The sequence below is a fragment of the Haliotis rufescens genome, unplaced genomic scaffold, assembly GCF_023055435.1.
Source record: "Haliotis rufescens isolate VD_foot unplaced genomic scaffold, xgHalRufe1.0.p SCAF_7, whole genome shotgun sequence".
In the NCBI taxonomy this organism is placed as follows: Eukaryota; Metazoa; Mollusca; class Gastropoda; order Lepetellida; family Haliotidae; genus Haliotis; species Haliotis rufescens.
The window spans coordinates 13605094-13625188 of record NW_025964361.1 but is presented as its reverse complement, the minus strand read 5'-3'; the positions used below and the strand labels follow the sequence as shown (position 1 = coordinate 13625188).

General features: G+C 40.3%; 1 protein-coding gene across 1 annotated transcript in view; it reads right to left on the bottom strand.

Moving 5' to 3' along the window:
* The window catches only part of LOC124141862 (IgGFc-binding protein-like), a 28075-nt gene extending 20448 nt beyond the window's left edge, over positions 1 to 7627 (bottom strand). The window contains exon 1 of the mRNA XM_046510021.2: positions 7545 to 7627. Within this exon, the coding sequence (XP_046365977.2) occupies positions 7545 to 7559 (15 nt within the window). The 5' untranslated portion in view covers positions 7560 to 7627. The remainder of the gene's footprint in view (positions 1 to 7544) is intronic.
* Positions 7628 to 20095: the final 12468 nt, after the last annotated feature.

The following is a 20095-nucleotide window of genomic DNA, read 5'->3' as shown; positions in this document are numbered from 1 at the left end:
ATATATATATATATATATATATATATATATATATATATATATATATATATACATACATATATATATATATATAAATGCTAGTCTTTTTGATATGTCATAACGCTACCGCGCATTTATGCACTTGCTCCATAAATCAGCTCATGAACTAGTATCATGGTGTAGTTTATTTATGTAATATGATCAGCAATTGTGACCATAGCCACACATACGTAAAGACATGTATTATGTACATGTATACGCTTATATCTCAGACGAATTATCACCAGGGCAGATCTTGAACTCACCAGGGTCGATTGGAAATGATATATACTTAGAAACGCTATACGGATATTTTGGGTCATAAAAGCAACAGTAGCGGACCAAGAGGTGCAAAATGAACAGCTTGAATGTGTTATAGTTTCCCGGATCAAAATGATAACATTAAGGACATGCAAACCATTAGTCGGGAAACACGTACGATTCGGGAAAAAACGGGCCATGGAGCTGCACGCACTGCACGTACAGCAGCACTATGAATGGTATTAAAGTGCAGGGTTTTTGATTGCCTGGCATCTGCGACAGTGACAGTTCAAGAACATGCCGAGATTAACAGAAGTGCAAAGAAATAACGCCATATGCCGCTTGCAGGCAGGGAAATCCCGATCAGCTGTAGCCAGCATTTTCAATATAGCACTCAGCACCATCACAAGGCTATGGGATCGGTTTCAACAGCATTGGTCAACACGTGATTGGCCAAGGTCGCGACGACAAAGAGTAACCACCCCCGCCCAAGATCCGACTGCACCACCCACGTGAAAGGACGACAACCAGCCACCTCAACCGCATCCCAAATACCCGGACGGAGCAGAATCTCCGACCAGACAGTACGGAACCGTTTAAGAGCAGCAGGTCCACGAGCAAGACCTGTTCGGCGCGTCATATTGAGTCCACAATATCGTCAACAAAGACTGCATTGGTGTCGTCAACACAGGGTATGGCCTCAGCTGCGATGGAGAGATGTCTGGTTCAGCGACGAATCAAGATTTCTCCTCCGTCGAGGGGATGGAAGAGCACGGGTCCACAGACGTCGTGGAGAACGTTACGCCGGAAACGGAAGTAGGTATAAAACCTAACGCGGGACGCATAAAATCTCATGCATTCCGAGTAGGTATAAAACCTAACGCGGGACGCATAAAATCTCATGCACCCCGAGTAGGTATAAAACCTAACGCGGGACGCATAAAATCTCATGTACCCCGAGTAGGTATAAAACCTAACGCGGGACGCATAAAATCTCATGCACCCCGAGTAGGTATAAAACCTAACGCGGGACGCATAAAATCTCATGTACCTCGAGTAGGTATAAAACCTAACGCAGGACGCATAAAACCTCATGAACCCCGAGTAGGTATAAAACCTAACGCAGGACGCATAAAACCTCATGAACCCCAAGTAGGTATAAAACCTAACGCGGGACGCATAAAATCTCATGTACCCCGAGTAGGTATAAAACCTAACGCGGGACGCATAAAATCTCATGCACCCCGAGTAGGTATAAAACCTAACGCGGGACGCATAAAATCTCATGTACCCCAAGTAGGTATAAAACCTAACGCGGGACGCATAAAATCTCATGTACCCCGAGTAGGTATAAAACCTAACGCGGGACGCATAAAATCTCATGAACCCCGAGTAGGTATAAAACCTAACGCAGTACGCATAAAATCTCATGAACCCGGAGTGATCTTGCAACACCTTATAATCTATACATACATATATATTAAACATTATGATGTTTTGTCAGTTCTTTTAAAATATATAAATAATATAAATGTCCATTATAGGCATGTTGTTGTAGCTTATTTCGTACTGGCAGTGTCAGGTTATGATACATTTCGACACTTAACTTTAACGTTTTCATTCGTCAATCCATTACACAGAGCGGAGACACATTTTGAGGAATAAAAGGACATGCGGTAAAAAAACAATGCCTTCTTTCCACCCAACTCACGCTCAAGGGCAGTAACGCCATTATCCACATATCTGATGGTCGATTCATGCTGCTATTTATTTACACTCGCATTTATTCCTTTTACCATCGCTGCCTGTAATGCATATTATTGTTTGGAGTTAAAACAGACTGCATTTAACAGATATCGTCCTCTGAGTGCTGATGGAATGGATGATATACAGGTAACTTCCATGTTTCCGACTGAGAAGATATTACACAACCAGATTACATAACATCGATTTCAATGCGCTGCTAAATATAAATAATTTTATAACTTTACAATTTTCGAGAGGAGATAAAAAATCGATGCAAATACTCTCAACGTGATTTCAACCGAAGAGTCCGTTAGCGAGAAAACACCACTGATGAAATACTTTGTATCATATTTCACAATTTACATGTTTAGCCTGTGTGAGTCTCAATACATACAAATGCAAAAAAGGATTTACAAATAGTTTTACATATTATTCAAACACAGAGAAAATACTGAAAGTTGCAAGAAAACAATTGCAAATGTACTGCAGGACAAAGGAACGTTGTAGGGTAACGATGAAATCTAAACGAATCGAGGCGACCAGCTACCATTAACCTTTAATGTTATTCACAGTAAACACAAAAATTGATAAAAATGCATATATATATATATATATATATATATATATATATATATATATATATATATATATATACATACATATATATATACATACATACATATATATATATATGCTAGTCTTTTTGATATGTCATAACGCTACCGCGCATTTATGCACTTGCTCCATAAATCAGCTCATGAACTAGTATCATGGTGTAGTTTATTTATGTAATATGATCAGCAATTGTGACCATAGCCACACATACGTAAAGACATGTATTATGTACATGTATACGCTTATATCTCAGACGAATTATCACCAGGGCAGATCTTGAACTCACCAGGGTCGATTGGAAATGATATATACTTAGAAACGCTATACGGATATTTTGGGCCATAAAAGCAACAGTAGCGGACCAAGAGGTGCAAAATGAACAGCTTGAATGTGTTATAGTTTCCCGGATCAAAATGATAACATTAAGGACATGCAAACCATTAGTCGGGAAACACGTACGATTCGGGAAAAAACGGGCCATGGAGCTGCACGCACTGCACGTACAGCAGCACTATGAATGGTATTAAAGTGCAGGGTTTTTGATTGCCTGGCATCTGCGACAGTGACAGTTCAAGAACATGCCGAGATTAACAGAAGTGCAAAGAAATAACGCCATATGCCGCTTGCAGGCAGGGAAATCCCGATCAGCTGTAGCCAGCATTTTCAATATAGCACTCAGCACCATCACAAGGCTATGGGATCGGTTTCAACAGCATTGGTCAACACGTGATTGGCCAAGGTCGCGACGACAAAGAGTAACCACCCCCGCCCAAGATCCGACTGCACCACCCACGTGAAAGGACGACAACCAGCCACCTCAACCGCATCCCAAATACCCGGACGGAGCAGAATCTCCGACCAGACAGTACGGAACCGTTTAAGAGCAGCAGGTCCACGAGCAAGACCTGTTCGGCGCGTCATATTGAGTCCACAATATCGTCAACAACGACTGCATTGGTGTCGTCAACACAGGGTATGGCCTCAACTGCGATGGAGAGATGTCTGGTTCAGCGACGAATCAAGATTTCTCCTCCGTCGAGGGGATGGAAGAGCACGGGTCCACAGACGTCGTGGAGAACGTTACGCCGGAAACGGAAGTAGGTATAAAACCTAACGTGGGACGCATAAAATCTCATGCACCCCGAGTAGGTATAAAACCTAACGCGGGACGCATAAAATCTCATGCACCCCGAGTAGGTATAAAACCTAACGCGGGACGCATAAAATCTCATGTACCCCGAGTAGGTATAAAACCTAACGCGGGACGCATAAAATCTCATGCACCCCGAGTAGGTATAAAACCTAACGCGGGACGCATAAAATCTCATGAACCCCGAGTAGGTATAAAACCTAACGCGGGACGCATAAAATCTCATGAACCCCGAGTAGGTATAAAACCTAACGCGGGACGCATAAAATCTCATGTACCCCGAGTAGGTATAAAACCTAACGCGGGACGCATAAAATCTCATGAACCCCAAGTAGGTATAAAACCTAACGCGGGACGCATAAAACCTCATGAACCCCGAGTGGGTATAAAACCTAACGCAGGACGCATAAAACCTCATGAACCCCGAGTAGGTATAAAACCTAACGCGGGACGCATAAAATCTCATGTACCCCGAGTAGGTATAAAACCTAACGCGGGACGCATAAAATCTCATGCACCCCGAGTAGGTATAAAACCTAACGCGGGACGCATAAAATCTCATGTACCCCGAGTAGGTATAAAACCTTACGCGGGACGCATTAAATCTCATGCACCCCGAGTAGGTATAAAACCTAACGCGGGACGCATAAAATCTCATGAACCCCGAGTAGGTATAAAACCCTACGCGGGACGCATAAAATCTCATGCACCCCGAGTAGGTATAAAACCTTACGCGGGACGTATAAAATCTCATGCACCCCGAGTAGGTATAAATCCTAACGCGGGACGCATAAAATCTCATGTACCCCGAGTAGGTATAAAACCTAACGCGGGACGCATAAAATCTCATGTACCCCGAGTAGGTATAAAACCTAACACGGGACGCATAAAATCTCATGAACCCCGAGTAGGTATAAAACCTAACGCAGGACGCATAAAATCTCATGAACCCGGAGTGATCTTGCAACACCTTATAATTTATACATACATATATATTAAACATTATGATTTTTTGTCAGTTCTTTTAAAATATATAAATAATATAAATGTCCATTATAGGCATGTTGTTGTAGCTTATTTCGTACTGGCAGTGTCAGGTTATGATACATTTCGACACTTAACTTTAACGTTTTCATTCGTCAATCCATTACATAGAGCGGAGACACATTTTGAGGAATAAAAGGACATGCGGTAAAAAAACAATGCCTTCTTTCCACCCAACTCACGCTCAAGGGCAGTAACGCCATTATCCACATATCTGATGGTCGATTCATGCTGCTATTTATTTACACTCGCATTTATTCCTTTTACCATCGCTGCCTGTAATGCATATTATTGTTTGGAGTTAAAACAGACTGCATTTAACAGATATCGTCCTCTGAGTGCTGATGGAATGGATGATATACAGGTAACTTCCATGTTTCCGACTGAGAAGATATTACACAACCAGATTACATAACATCGATTTCAATGCGCTGCTAAATATAAATAATTTTATAACTTTACAATTTTCGAGAGGAGATAAAAAATCGATGCAAATACTCTCAACGTGATTTCAACCGAAGAGTCCGTTAGCGAGAAAACACCACTGATGAAATACTTTGTATCATATTTCACAATTTACATGTTTAGCCTGTGTGAGTCTCAATACATACAAATGCAAAAAAGGATTTACAAATAGTTTTACATATTATTCAAACACTGAGAAAATACTGAAAGTTGCAAGAAAACAATTGCAAATGTACTGCAGGACAAAGGAACGTTGTAGGGTAACGATGAAATCTAAACGAATCGAGGCGACCAGCTACCATTAACCTTTAATGTTATTCACAGTAAACACAAAAATTGATAAAAATGCATATATATATATATATATATATATATATATATATATATATATATATATATATATACATACATATATATATACATACATACATATATATATATGCTAGTCTTTTTGATATGTCATAACGCTACCGCGCATTTATGCACTTGCTCCATAAATCAGCTCATGAACTAGTATCATGGTGTAGTTTATTTATGTAATATGATCAGCAATTGTGACCATAGCCACACATACGTAAAGACATGTATTATGTACATGTATACGCTTATATCTCAGACGAATTATCACCAGGGCAGATCTTGAACTCACCAGGGTCGATTGGAAATGATATATAGTTACTTAGAAACGCTATACGGATATTTTGGGCCATAAAAGCAACAGTAGCGGACCAAGAGGTGCAAAATGAACAGCTTTAATGTGTTATAGTTTCCCGGATCAAAATGATAACATTAAGGACATGCAAACCATTAGTCGGGAAACACGTACGATTCGGGAAAAAAACGGGCCATGGAGCTGCACGCACTGCACGTACAGCAGCACTATGAATGGTATTAAAGTGCAGGGTTTTTGATTGCCTGGCATCTGCGACAGTGACAGTTCAAGAACATGCCGAGATTAACAGAAGTGCAAAGAAATAACGCCATATGCCGCTTGCAGGCAGGGAAATCCCGATCAGCTGTAGCCAGCATTTTCAATATAGCACTCAGCACCATCACAAGGCTATGGGATCGGTTTCAACAGCATTGGTCAACACGTGATTGGCCAAGGTCGCGACGACAAAGAGTAACCACCCCCGCCCAAGATCCGACTGCACCACCCACGTGAAAGGACGACAACCAGCCACCTCAACCGCATCCCAAATACCCGGACGGAGCAGAATCTCCGACCAGACAGTACGGAACCGTTTAAGAGCAGCAGGTCCACGAGCAAGACCTGTTCGGCGCGTCATATTGAGTCCACAATATCGTCAACAACGACTGCATTGGTGTCGTCAACACAGGGTATGGCCTCAGCTGCGATGGAGAGATGTCTGGTTCAGCGACGAATCAAGATTTCTCCTCCGTCGAGGGGATGGAAGAGCACGGGTCCACAGACGTCGTGGAGAACGTTACGCCGGAAACGGAAGTGAACAGGTTTGGTGGGGGGTAGCGTTATGATGTGGGTGATATCTCTCATCATGGCAGGACAGTTTTGGTCCATACCCAGGGCAATCTTACGGCTCAACAACACATCAAAGAAATTCTCCTACCACACGTCCTCCCAATTGCAGCCAACAGCAACGGTGTATTCCAGCAGGAATAGGCGGCTTCGCCGACGTTAACCAAAGCCCAAGACGTTGCAGCAGTTTACTTTTGCGTTGCAGGCCGAGCTGGCTACCATTTCCAAGGATGTGATTCCCAAACTCGTTTCTTCCATGGGCAGGATATATCCGGCCGCTATCGAATCCAACGGGGGACATACGCGTTATTGTTGGTGGCTGATCTTCACCTTGGACTTTTCCTATATGTACCGATAACTGAGATGACTACAATCACCAAGTGTTCTTTCCACAACATTTTGGCTCAATACCGTTTACGGTTCCTCGTATAAATGTATTTTCCTACCTCACACAATGGTGATTAAGATAGTTCGAAACTATTCTTCAACACCTAAAACTTGTAAACACAAATGTAAGCAGGAAAAATGAAACCAATAAGCTAATATTGTTCTTCAAGAAAGGTGTAATTACTATTCTTTCTATATAGATAGTGATACTCATAAATGAAGATTTTTTTTATTGCTATAAAAAAGTGATTGCTCACAAAACAACATCTATTGTGAAAATTCAATTGTATAATCATATTATGGAAGCTACACGTACACCAATAAGTTGCTACAAAATATGAAAAGTAAATGTTCACAAACCTGTAAAATCAGCATAGTGACAAGAAGATGTTTCGGCTGGTAACTCGCCCGATGCTGTACTGCATTCTACGTTCGTCGAGCTATCGACCGTTTGAGACGCACTGTACATAGGTCATTGATGGATAGAATGGCATTGATTCATTCACGGTCTCTCTCCACAGGCATTGGAAGGATGGTGGATGGGCGTGAAGTGTGGAGAGGAATATGTAAGCATATTGGCCCGTGCAGACGGCATTGTTCTCTTAGCAGGAAATGAAGAAAATATCAACTTGATTTGTAATGTTATAGTCATATTAGTCCAAGATATAGCATGGATTATATTAACCTCAGAGGTCCAAAAAGGTTTGAAAACTGGATCATCAAGAAAATCGATTATATTTTCCAAAAATCAATTTCTTACAAATTGTATGGTGATGATTTCCTCAGAGTATTTTTTCAAACGCTAAGATAATAAAGAAGTGAGTGAGTGGGTATGGTGTTATTACTACTATTTCCTGTACATGTGGCCATCCATAACTCGTTACCAACACATATGGTCAACTTAGAATCCAATTTGAAGTGAGATAATAAAGATGAAAGCAACAAATATTTCCTGAAAGCACTCCATTGTACGATAAAACATAAAACGTCCAAATCAGAGAATAACCAGTTTCGATTATCCAACGAAACATATTGCATTGGGCGTAAAAGACCAAAAGGTGTGAACAAAATACTAAAGGATTACTGAAAATGATGACACATTAACACATTTTTTGATCTAGTGAGTTAACTGTGTCTATAGTTACATTCATGAAATAATGATAGTTTCCTTCGAATGAGCAATCTATATGAGTACACGTCAGTATTGTTGTTCTCTATCTATAAACCTCCAAGGTATTACTATTCATCATAATGTTCCTGTTAAAAGAGATAATAGTTGTTGATTCCTATGTAGATATCAGCAAGATTATCTCTTGTACACGTGGTGATGAGTGTATGTTCTAGTGTTACAGTGTCTTCTCACGAGGGACCATATATAGGTATTATAGTAATTGTAAATATTGTTTTATCACTATCGACCCTGATAATCACGCTTACAGACAACACAAATTCTTTGCGTCCTTGAACTTGTTGCGAGATTAATGTTCAGGGGCCCGTTAGGTTTCGTTTTAGAAGTAGTCACAATGAATGATGTATATATTGATGAAAATTATGATGCTGAAAATGAACGCTTTTTATATGAAAGACCACAGGACCATATTTATTGTTTTACATTAGGTGGTGGCCACTATTGAAACAAATGAAACATTCTATATAATAGTGAATACACAATTTATACTGTCTATATTTAACAGGGGATAGGATATTGTTCAAGGATAGCATTGAAAATTTCAGCTAACTAGTAGCGCTGGGTTTCTGAAGCGTTCACTTGATCATTGTACAAGATATGGTTGATGTATAGAACGTTGTCTTAAATGACCAATAGAAAACCACATAAGTGTGAAGTTATAAAGGTCTTTAACAGATGCGCAGACGCTCGTGATTCTCGATTGTCTGTCTGAGTCACTACCGAGATGTGAAGTACCAACTCTTAATCTGGAAAATATGTTTCTGAATACACATAAAGAGGAGTAAAGGGAACGATCATTAGATACTATGGGGGAGCCTGTCCCTTTACAATTCTGGAAAAATATTAACTATGATTCAGACTGTTTTGAAAAAAAAGAAATACATTGTTGAAACATGGTTTTAAATCTTTAAAATATTTATGCTCATAATTTTGCAGCTGTAGCTAGTAGCTGTAACTAGGCAAAATTCTGATCTGATTCTGAGAGTAATATACGTTTACTATATGTACTATACGTTTCACAGTGAATGCTGGTTGTTAGTGTCGGTCTCAATTGTTGAAAACATAACTGCACAACAACTACTCAGCACCTGAAATCCAAATTTGTCTACCCTTCATTATCCACATTTTATAACATGAAATATGCCCTGCGATTCCATGAAAAGTAGTTTTAACCAGTATTTAACGGTTTTCTGAGCAGTGAGTGAGTGTGGTTTTACGCCGCTTTTAGCAATATTCCAGCAATATCACGGCGGGGAACACCAGAAATGGGCTTCACACATTGTACCCATGTTGGGATTCGAACCCGGGTCTTCGGCGTGACGAACTAACGCTTTAACCACTAGGCTACCCGACCGCCCCTTTCTGAGCAGAGTGTGACTTTCTTCCCATGTAAACGCCATAAATGGATGCCACATTTCTCAAAACTGCCAACGCGAAAATAAAACATTTGCAGAAATCGATATATTAATGGGTCCAATTATATACATGACAACCAATCCAACCACGCCGTAAACCCGAATTTGTGGGCTGACGGAAACACACATGGGATAAGTGGCGAGTATTGTCCCGAAGCATCACATCGAGGGACGTTTCTTGTGGTTGCGTCGTCGTTGTTCAGGTTAGATTTCAATACGTGCAGACCAATGATCACACAAGCACATAGGAATTAATATGTCTGTGGTGTTTTTACTTCCTGTATTGAAGTTGATGACTATTGTCACGATATGTTATGTTTAAGATACAATACATTGTCAATGTCATTCTGCAGTCAGTATTTCCAATATGAACGGACAAGGAATAATCTTACACAAATCAATCTGTATGGGTGCAAATATGCCTTCCGTGCCCCAGATAATATGTATATATACAACCATGACTGTTATAAAATATGTTGAAACTGAAACTGACACTGAATCTAATCCACCGTTTCAGTATCTATTGTTATAATCGCGAGATCTTATGTGTGAAAATGATTGTCATTTTTCAGATTAGGTCCAAAGTACATAATGCTAAAATCGTATGGGCATACTCTGTGACGGCGCTGATTTGCATATAGACATGGTTGGATGGACATAGTTTGTGCAGTGGCAGATTTGCGTGTCGTCATGGTTGGATGGACAAACTCTGTTTTATTGCCTGTTGTCATGGTGCCATCGTTGCTCATGGTGTCTGCCACCGGTTAAAACTCGATAAGTTGTTTGACGTCGTTATGTGGCTGGAGTGGAACTAACTGCACCGTTCAACGTTCAAGCAAAATGTAAAACGTTCATTGGCATAGCCACCATCATGACGCCATTTTCATTTGGCACATTGAATATTAATATTTTCTAATTATGATATCCCGTTTTCAGTGAAACTGAATTAATGACAGTCATTCAATAAACGCGACAAGCTAGTTCCATAATCATAATAAATATCTGCTAAACATCAGAGCCAAATGTACCATTCCGAAGCTTGTGTATATAAAACCACTATCCCGCATTGTCGATACCAGGTGTTCCAAATCCAAAAAAAGATAATTGCTTCGGACATCACTTTGGTCACTGATATGGAGTGTGGCTGTAACGGTCTTTGCCCCACAACAAAGAAATATAGTCCACGCTGACGAATTGCCTGTTCAATATTTTCAATGCGTACAGGCTGTATTTAAACCAGTTACGCAAACAAGTAGCATATGTCTGTAGGCATCAAAGGGAGGTGAGGTGAAATGGGTTTTAACATCGCGTCCAATACTATTGCACTTATATAGCGACGTGCATGCACGGTGTGTGCGGCCGCTTGTACTCTTAGTCTGTACTAATGCCAATTTTATAGTGCCAGCCCACTTATATACCATGCCGCAGTTTAACATAAATACCCCACCCAGACACAGTATACTGACTCCGATCCGACCAGTCCTTGTTTTAACCCCTTAATGCAGATCCCCGGGCGCGTCATACCAAAATACGTTATATGATGGTACTTGTTGTTACCCTCCGTAATCTTTTATCTTTAAACGTATTTTGGTATGACGCGGCCGGGGAACGCCGGACGCTCTACCACTAGACCACGGAGACGGTCGCATCAAAGCGACGAGATACTTTCTCTTGATGAAAATGAAAGAAATTGGCTTCGGCAACTGAAAGGAATAACTCCAACAGCATTCCCTGCGGACATGTTGTCCACTATAGTTGATGATGACCATTCGTTTGCCACTGTTCAGAGGTGGGCAACCGTGTTCTAAAGAGGATGAGTAGGTCCCGTAGATGAGCCAAGATCACGAGGGACCTTCAACTGCCATCACTAGGACAAATGTTGATAAAATACATGATAGGATTGACGTCTCACAACACAGCATACAGAAGGCATCTCTCAGGAAACAGTTAAAACTGTCTTGACCCAACGGTACAATGCGCCTGTGCGCAAGTTTGATGCAGACTTGGCTGCGATGCAGGACTGTAGCTTTGGACTCATTGAACATCCTCCGTAATCACCAGATTTGGCGACTCCCGGTTTCAAACCTTTTTCCAAACCAGACGAAAGACCTGTCTGGCAAGCAATGTGCAAATTACGATGACGTTATTCTGCCGTGGGTGACGTTTTACGTCACTTGGAAGAAGCCTTCTTCACCAGTGGGATTCTGGCACTCCAGTGTCGTTGACAGAAGTGTGTGGACCTCGGAGGGGGTTATGTTGACAAATAATTAGCAACCAACTCCATCCTCATTGTTACACGTGGGCGCAGAACTTTTCAACCGCCCCTCGTATCCTCCAGATGTCCATCACACAACCTTTTGAAAGATTTACTTAGGCATTGAATGATGTAACCATGATCAAACTTTGCTTTAGCAAGAGTCTAATGACGTTTAGTCACCGTTTTGTACTCTTAGTTAAGCCCAACTACCAATACCCAAAACAAATATGAGATTTCAATGCACGGTAAACATTAGATGTAGCATGTATTGCAATTTGTTTTTGCTCTTATAATGTAAACTAATCTTACCAACCGTGACTTGACACGGTCTAATAGTGTCGGTCATTTATACTATCATTTTAACTTCTTTATTGTCAGTACCCGTAGCCTGCATCACATATCAATACATATTAATCAATTCTTATTCATTTATGACTGAAATGACAAACAACAAAATCGATGACGTTGGCATAGGATACGAACATTGTTAGAAGTACAACCTTGCAATTACATGTATGAAATGTAGCGTAATGAAAATATTATAAAATCGCAGCCTGATAAATGAAATTGATAATTACTTGCAACTAAATGGGATAATGTATTGTTAAAGACTGACAATGATGTGCGTTTTTTAGACAACCATGAGCTATTCACTCATACCCCTACCTTTTAACGAAAACAAACAATGCAAAGGTTTTATTCAAAATAATGTGTTGGGGCGGGATAGATGTCACACAAAATGTTTATGCAATGTGAAAGTAATGTGAAAGCAAATATTTGTACGTGCGTGACATGCACTCATAATAATTGTGATTTCTTATGTCTTCATATTGGTCCATTAAAGTTTATGAGAATCCAGAAAACAATTGACCTCCACAGATGTCATTTATCAATATAATAGTGCTTGTATTTGGTCAAGACCATGAATGATAGATTTATCACGCCACAGGTTTTAATTACATGCCTTTGTGATCAATCAAAATATCAGGTTTGAAAAGGACGAACCCTGACGAGAATCAACAACAAAGCTACAATATTGAACACAATATCGAATATATTTGACAACTTGGTTATACACATTTTTTCTATTTAGTCGACTGTTGTTTGTGCCGTCTATGATCGAAGTTAGACTATTTTTGTTACATATCTTCACAAAGCTGCCGTCATGGGAAAGTAGGTTGTTGCTACAGAAGATGGATACATCTGTATTTAGTCAAACTGACTGAACAGTCAAATTGCACTGGTGACTGTGTGACGTATTGTGTTTGCACGCACTAGTGTTCATATAGTTGCTTAGTCAAGGCATAAGGACAATTTTCTTCGTATTTCCAAATCTCCTTAATGCCTTTGTATAGTGCACTGGTGATTCACCCTGAAATTTCAGTATGACGAGGGCATCACATAATTGAAGCTAATGAGCCGTTATTCCACAAGATATAATCGTAAGTGTTGAGTTGCATGATTATTTGGGGAAGAAAGTATAATGTCCCATTTCACATCCTTACATCGATCTGTTCAATGTTTGCTGTCTGTAAAGCATTACTGCATTGAATAATCATAGAGTGCTTTCCCATCAACACCAAGGGTAACTTGAATAGTTTTAAGGACATCAAATAAATCATTTGATGAGCAGGAACTGGAGAAAACGTCAACTTACTGGGATTATAAGTGATATTAAAACAACCATTTGAAAATTGGATAGTAAATGCCCAAATAATGTCAATATCCACATTGGTTTTAGTGTTGTGACCACATAAACAAAGTAATGTTTTGCCATTACTATAACGATAGGATACACGTTCATGTGTTATCTTTTTATTCAAATGTTGTAAAATAAAAGGATTATAAAAGTACAGTAAAAGTAAAAATATTTGAAATTCTATTAACTTAAGCAATCCCAATAGAACCATCCCGACTATATCAGATGCGAGTGTATGTGAATCAATATGAAATACAGATACCAGGTGTTCGATACCAAGTTGAGCACAAACACATGCAGAGACGAGGAAAGTTTTCACTTAAACACGGGTAAAGAAGTGGTACGGCAATGAAAGAAATTCATGTCAGTAAGAGTCCCTGGGTGTCAAAATCAATACTCGGATTTTATTGAGGTACATGTACTAATATCCTAATGGGTAGTCGTGTGGTTAATGCGTACGTTACTCACGCCAAATTAAAGACCATCATGTATAAAATGTGTGATTGAGCTTTTATCATGATCAAACAAGTACGATACCTGCACCTGGTACAAACATAGAAAATACATTTTTTATATATGATATAAATATTGATTCCATTAATCAATGAGTTACAAAAATTACATAAGGAGGCGTTTTTTCAACACTTGTTATCTTTGTAATAAAATGATTTTCCAATCCGTTTTATTTCATTAATGCATGTAGCTACAAATTAATCTTTAATATTTGAGTTCACAACAAAAGTTACATTCTTCCATTACATTGGGTTCGATGTGTATTGATTAATTACAGGCGTTGAACACAAACAATTACATATTTAGAAAGCGTTACTTTTATTCCGCAATCGGAAAATAATGTGTGTGAGTGTTTGTTGTTTAATATCACACTCGGCAGTATTCCAGCCTTATGACTGTGGCCATGCAATCCAGTGATCAATATCATAATCAAGGATCCACGCCGACTTGGTACGTTAGCAACCTGCCAGCATGCATGTAGGTTGGTACCCATTCTATCACGGAATCCCCACCGGTTTGCAATTCAATCGCCTCTTACGTCTAGCAATATATCGGGTGATGGGGACACATTCTACCTCGGGACCGCACGGGGAAATTATGTACCTGCATTGGTCCAGTACTATGAGGTCGCATTGTGGTTACGCCACTTGTTGAACAAAGATGACCGAGAACGCATATATGTGACTATGTAGGGGTTTACATCACGTGAGGAACAATCCCCTGGTGAAGTTATTATAACAGAATTATTGCAATGAAAATAATAAGTACACTATGCTCCTATAGAGGCAGCAAATATGTACGAATATAATAATCATACCAAAGACACATGAACCTTTGCCAGATTTTATTGTGTGTTTCCTAAATATTGGTGGGTGAGTTTACCGCCGCTTTAAACAGTATTTCCCGTTATGTATTCGGGTTTGATGTGGAAGAAAGGCCGAAGTGATGCACGTTTAGCACTTCCGTGAAACCCGCGAGCACGGGTATTGTGCTGAGAAACCTGGAAATACATGTAATATATGAGCGTTAGCCGAGCCCATTTTAAGCAGGGAGTATAGATATCAAATATGTGTATTAATCTCAGTAGATGTCGGTTTATAAGTCGGTCTCATTCTCGGTCGTGAACATTGGCGTGAAAGACGGGTATTTCATGGCATAATCACTGAATGTGTTCATGGTCAAATAGTACCAAAAACGGTAGCAAAAGTATTGGATAGTGTTTCTTTACCAAAGGAGAACTTATTGCAGGCAGGTGAGAGTGGACACTCGGACACAAACTGACCAACAGGGATGTCGGGCCACATGGAGTCGTAGCTGGAATAACGACATCGATGACTACAGATAATATACATATGTATCATATGACTTAAACATTCATTGTTTTGATATTACCATACGCTGAATATATTTTGTATCTAAACATAGAATGATTTCGCTCAATAGACATAGAGTGAGAGAGTGAGTATGATTTTACGCCGTTTTAAGCAATATTCTTGCAATATCACGGTGGAGGACACCAGAAATGGGCTTCACACATTGCACCCATATGGGAAATCGAACCCGGGTCTTCGAGCGCTTTAACGACTAGGCTATCCCACCGCCTCAAGAGACATAGAGTTTTAGACAGATACTGGTATATATGATACAGTTCTATCTTATGACAAGTACTGCTCAAACTCCATGTTCACAGAGAAGACGTCATGCAATAAGCCTTTGCGTTAACGCCGTCGGTTTAAAATTTCCGAGGATCAAATACTCAATAACCCCCGCAAATGACGTGTATCGACAATGTAACACACTATAGTTATCAATGATTCTCTTTATTTGTTAACTCTCACAATTGTGAGCCAAACAAATTCACTGTTATCAAGAAAAGATTTCTGTGTTTCCAATCATTTTGAACAACAGCTTGTCATTAACCAGAGAGCAACGTAGACACCAATTCAGTTAACTGTGTCAGCGACCACACCCACGTCACTGTCCCTGATGAATGTGACACCCTTGCTTCACGGCAGAACAAGGAATGGTAGGTTACGTCGTCTGATCGCAGAGGCGTCTGTCACGTTAAATCAGGAAAGTTCGACATTTTGATAACACGGAACTGCATCTTTGTCATATGGCACACACTGACTTATTTCATCCTTCAAGCCTTTAACAGAGACTAGCTTCAGCCCAAAATGACAGTACTAGTATGTTCGATTCAAGTCGTTCGAACATTTTGTATCAACGTGAATTATATAATACACATTTCAATTGCCTAAACACACATGTCATGGATAACAGTTGAAACGATTGGACCTGGATTACATCAAGCATACAACATGCTTAACGACCCGTGTTCATAAAAATAAAGAAACATTTACAATAAAACAATAAAACAATAAACATTTATGTATGTGAACAATTACCTTGACATCTGGCGACCACGGTTCTACTTCCAGGAGGGTGACCATCTCGCCGTGTGAGTGGAGGCCAACAATGGGGTAGAACCCCCTCCCCTCCCCCTCCCCCCCCCCCCACCCCCCACCCCCCCTTCCCCCCCCCCCCCCCCCCCCGGGGGTGGCGGTCAGGGGAGGAGACGTGTAGATCTGAAATGTCAACAGATTCATGTTCGAAAATGATTAAAAGATCATGGCTACATGTCTTTCATAGTGGGTGCATATATAAATGTTTAAAAAAAATAGAGGTGCACCGCTTCAGTAAATGTGACAGTGTTTGGGGAAATGTTCAGTGAACAGGCCATTACTTCTCCAACACTGACTCTTCCAAACGTGTGCCGGGGAAACCCAGTAGCCACATAGATCCTGGCGACAAGAGCACGCCATTCAACAATATACTTTCAACTGTCTATAACATTACATATGGGTATAACATCGCCTTTAATAGACCGGAGTATGTTCGATACCATGGTGCGTCCGTTTCCCGTTGGAGGACAGCCTATACAGTGATTTACCACATTTGTTAAACCCGCGAGCAGGTTCTTGTGCGGACAAATCCAATCAAGATAAAAACATATTTTACCAATTCAATATCTTTCTGACAAAGCCACCGCATGATGTAACGTCAGTTGAGCTTTCCTGACAGGCAATCACGCAGCGTTGAAGCTTCCAATGTATCGGCAATAACGAGCGAATCCTTCGCAGCACCATGTCTTATTCCTGTTTCTCGAAAACGAACTCAAATGGGTAATTCCGAATGGAGAATAATAAGATTCCTGTTATGGTTTGTGTAATTTATACCTTGTCGCTTCTGAGTGTTAAGAATCAAAAGGTATCTTTACGTTTGTGTTTTGCGACAGACAAATGACACCAGAAAGCTTAGTGTTGGAAAGCTGACAGTAGATTTGAAACGAGGTGCACCTAACATAACCTCCAAATTGAGGGTTTGTCAGATGTTTTCCTGCGAGGTATCGAATGACAGTAAAATATTTGAAAACAGTTATCACGAATAGTGCGAATCTGGGATTCCAACCCACGATCGTCGGACTTAGAGTTGCAAGTCTGCACAGCAATTCATGACACTTAAACCGCCTGGGTAACTCCTATGTCTATAGCATCGCATCAACGTGTTACGGAATGTGTACTTTACACCCTAAGCAACATGATATGCTGATACCACAGTATGAATTCTAAACTTGGAAATCGTGGAGAGACTTTTTCTTCTGATGATGATCAGGCTTCTATGCGTATGACATCGTATCAACCTGTTACGGAATGTGTACTTTACACCTTAAACAATGTGATACTGTTAACATGTCTCGACGACGGCCATACACATGTGAGTTACTTACTTACTTATATTTGGAGATTTTACGTGCGCTTTCCGACTGGAGCGTATTTCGCACACGGGCCCGGCCGGGCCATTTAGTGGTATAAAAGTGGTAGCGAGAGGAGTGCAACCAAGGAGGGGGGTTTAGTGGTTGCTTATATAAAGTTTTGAAATTTTGAGATTTGGAATACATGCCTTGGGGGAGTGGTTGGGACTAAGGGAGTGTGTGGGGGTGAGTTGATGTTTTTTGGATGTTTAGTGTTGGTGGTTTAGTGAAGTTTTAAATACGGTTAATTAGTTCTGTTTTGGTTAGGTAAATGCCTAGGGCTTTGAAGTTTTCTATTTTATTTTGGGGGTTAAGGATTGCTTCTAAGGTAAGAGCGTTATTTGGATTTAGGTTGGTTTGTAATGTTGTACGTTGTGTGAGGTAGTGGGTGCAATGTAGTAGTACGTGGTCTATTGTTTCTGGGTGAGTGCAGTGTGGGCACTTCCCGTTTGCGTGTTTTTTTAGTTTTAGAAGGTGGTTATTTAGTTTGGTGTGTCCTGTTTGGAGTTTGGTGATTATTCTATCGATTTTTTGGGAGGGATGGAGGATTTTTGGTTTGGTGAGGGGTTTTTTGAGGGTTTTTAGGATTTGGGTTTTTGGGTTTTGATAGAGGTTATGCCATTTTTGGGTGATTTTACGTTTGTTTATACTTTTGATTTCTGCTTTAGATATTGGTAGCTTAAGGCTTATGTCTGGTATTTTTAGGGATTGTTTTGCGGCTCTGTCTGCGTTTTCATTCCCGTAAATTCCTACGTGAGCTGGTATCCAGATAAGTTGTATGTTTTTGCCTGCCTCTGTTAGTTTGTTTACGCTTTTGAGAATTTGGTTTATTAATTTGGGGCGGTTTTTGGTGTTTTTGTTTTGGAGGGCCTGAAGTCCGCTTAGTGAGTCTGAGAGTATTAAGATTTTTTTTTGGTTTTTGGTGTGATGGCTGTGGAGCGCCGTGGCGATACCCATGAGCTCTGCGGTGAATATAGATTGGTTGTTTGGGAGTCGGAAGGATTGAGTATTTTTGACTGGTTGGGCTATATGGACTCCGAAACCTGTGTGATTTGTGATCGGATCAGCGGATCCGTCTGTGTATATGTGACACCAATTTGGCCATTTTTGATGGATGTAAGCTAGTGATGTGCTTTTAGCTAGGTTTGGGTCGGTTTGTTTGTTTATTGTGTTGGCTAGGGATGTGTCTATTTTGGGGATTTTAAGTTTTGGGGTGAATACGTTTGATTGTTTGCAGTTTTGTTGTTGGTTTCCTATTTGGTGTTCGTTATGGTAGTTTATTATTCGTTGGGATATTGGGGTGAGTAGAGGGTGTTTTCTAGTTAGTGCCTGGTTTTGGGGACGTATGTTTTGGTTTAGCATGTTTTGGAGAAGGGGGTTTGATTGAGATGCTGCCCAGAAGTTTAGTGTTAAGTGTTGTCTACGTAAATTTAGTGGCATTTCTCCTGTAAGGGCCTGAAGTGATGTGAGGGAGGTGCCATGTTGAGTACGTGTTACTAGTTTGAGGGCTTGATATTGTATTGAATCTAGTTTTTTGGTTAGGGTTTCGTTTAGGGTATCGTATATGGCACAGCCGTAGTCTAGTTTAGATCTGATTAGGGATGTGTAGAGGCTGAGGAGGGTATCTTTAGAGGCTCCCCAGTTTTAAAGGGGATTGCGCTTTTGGCTGCGTTTATTATGAAGTCCGTTAGGTTTTGGCAATATATTTCTGGGTCACTATTTTCTAGTTCTACTAGGTTAGCTTGGTTGCATATGTCTTGGAATTTATCCCAGTTAGCCTGGTTGTAGTTAAATTTAGGTTCTGAACTTTCGGATTGATTTGGGACGTTAGTGTTTCCTATGGTTATGTTTATGGGGAAGTGATCACTTCCTAGGGGGGCGTCGTGAACTTCCCATTGGGTACTTTGAGCTAAGTCTGCTGTACATATGGTTAGGTCGATAGCCGACATGTTTTTATTGTTTTTGTCGTATCTGGTAGGTTGGTTGTTATTTAGTAGTACTAAATTATTTGTTTCTATCCATTC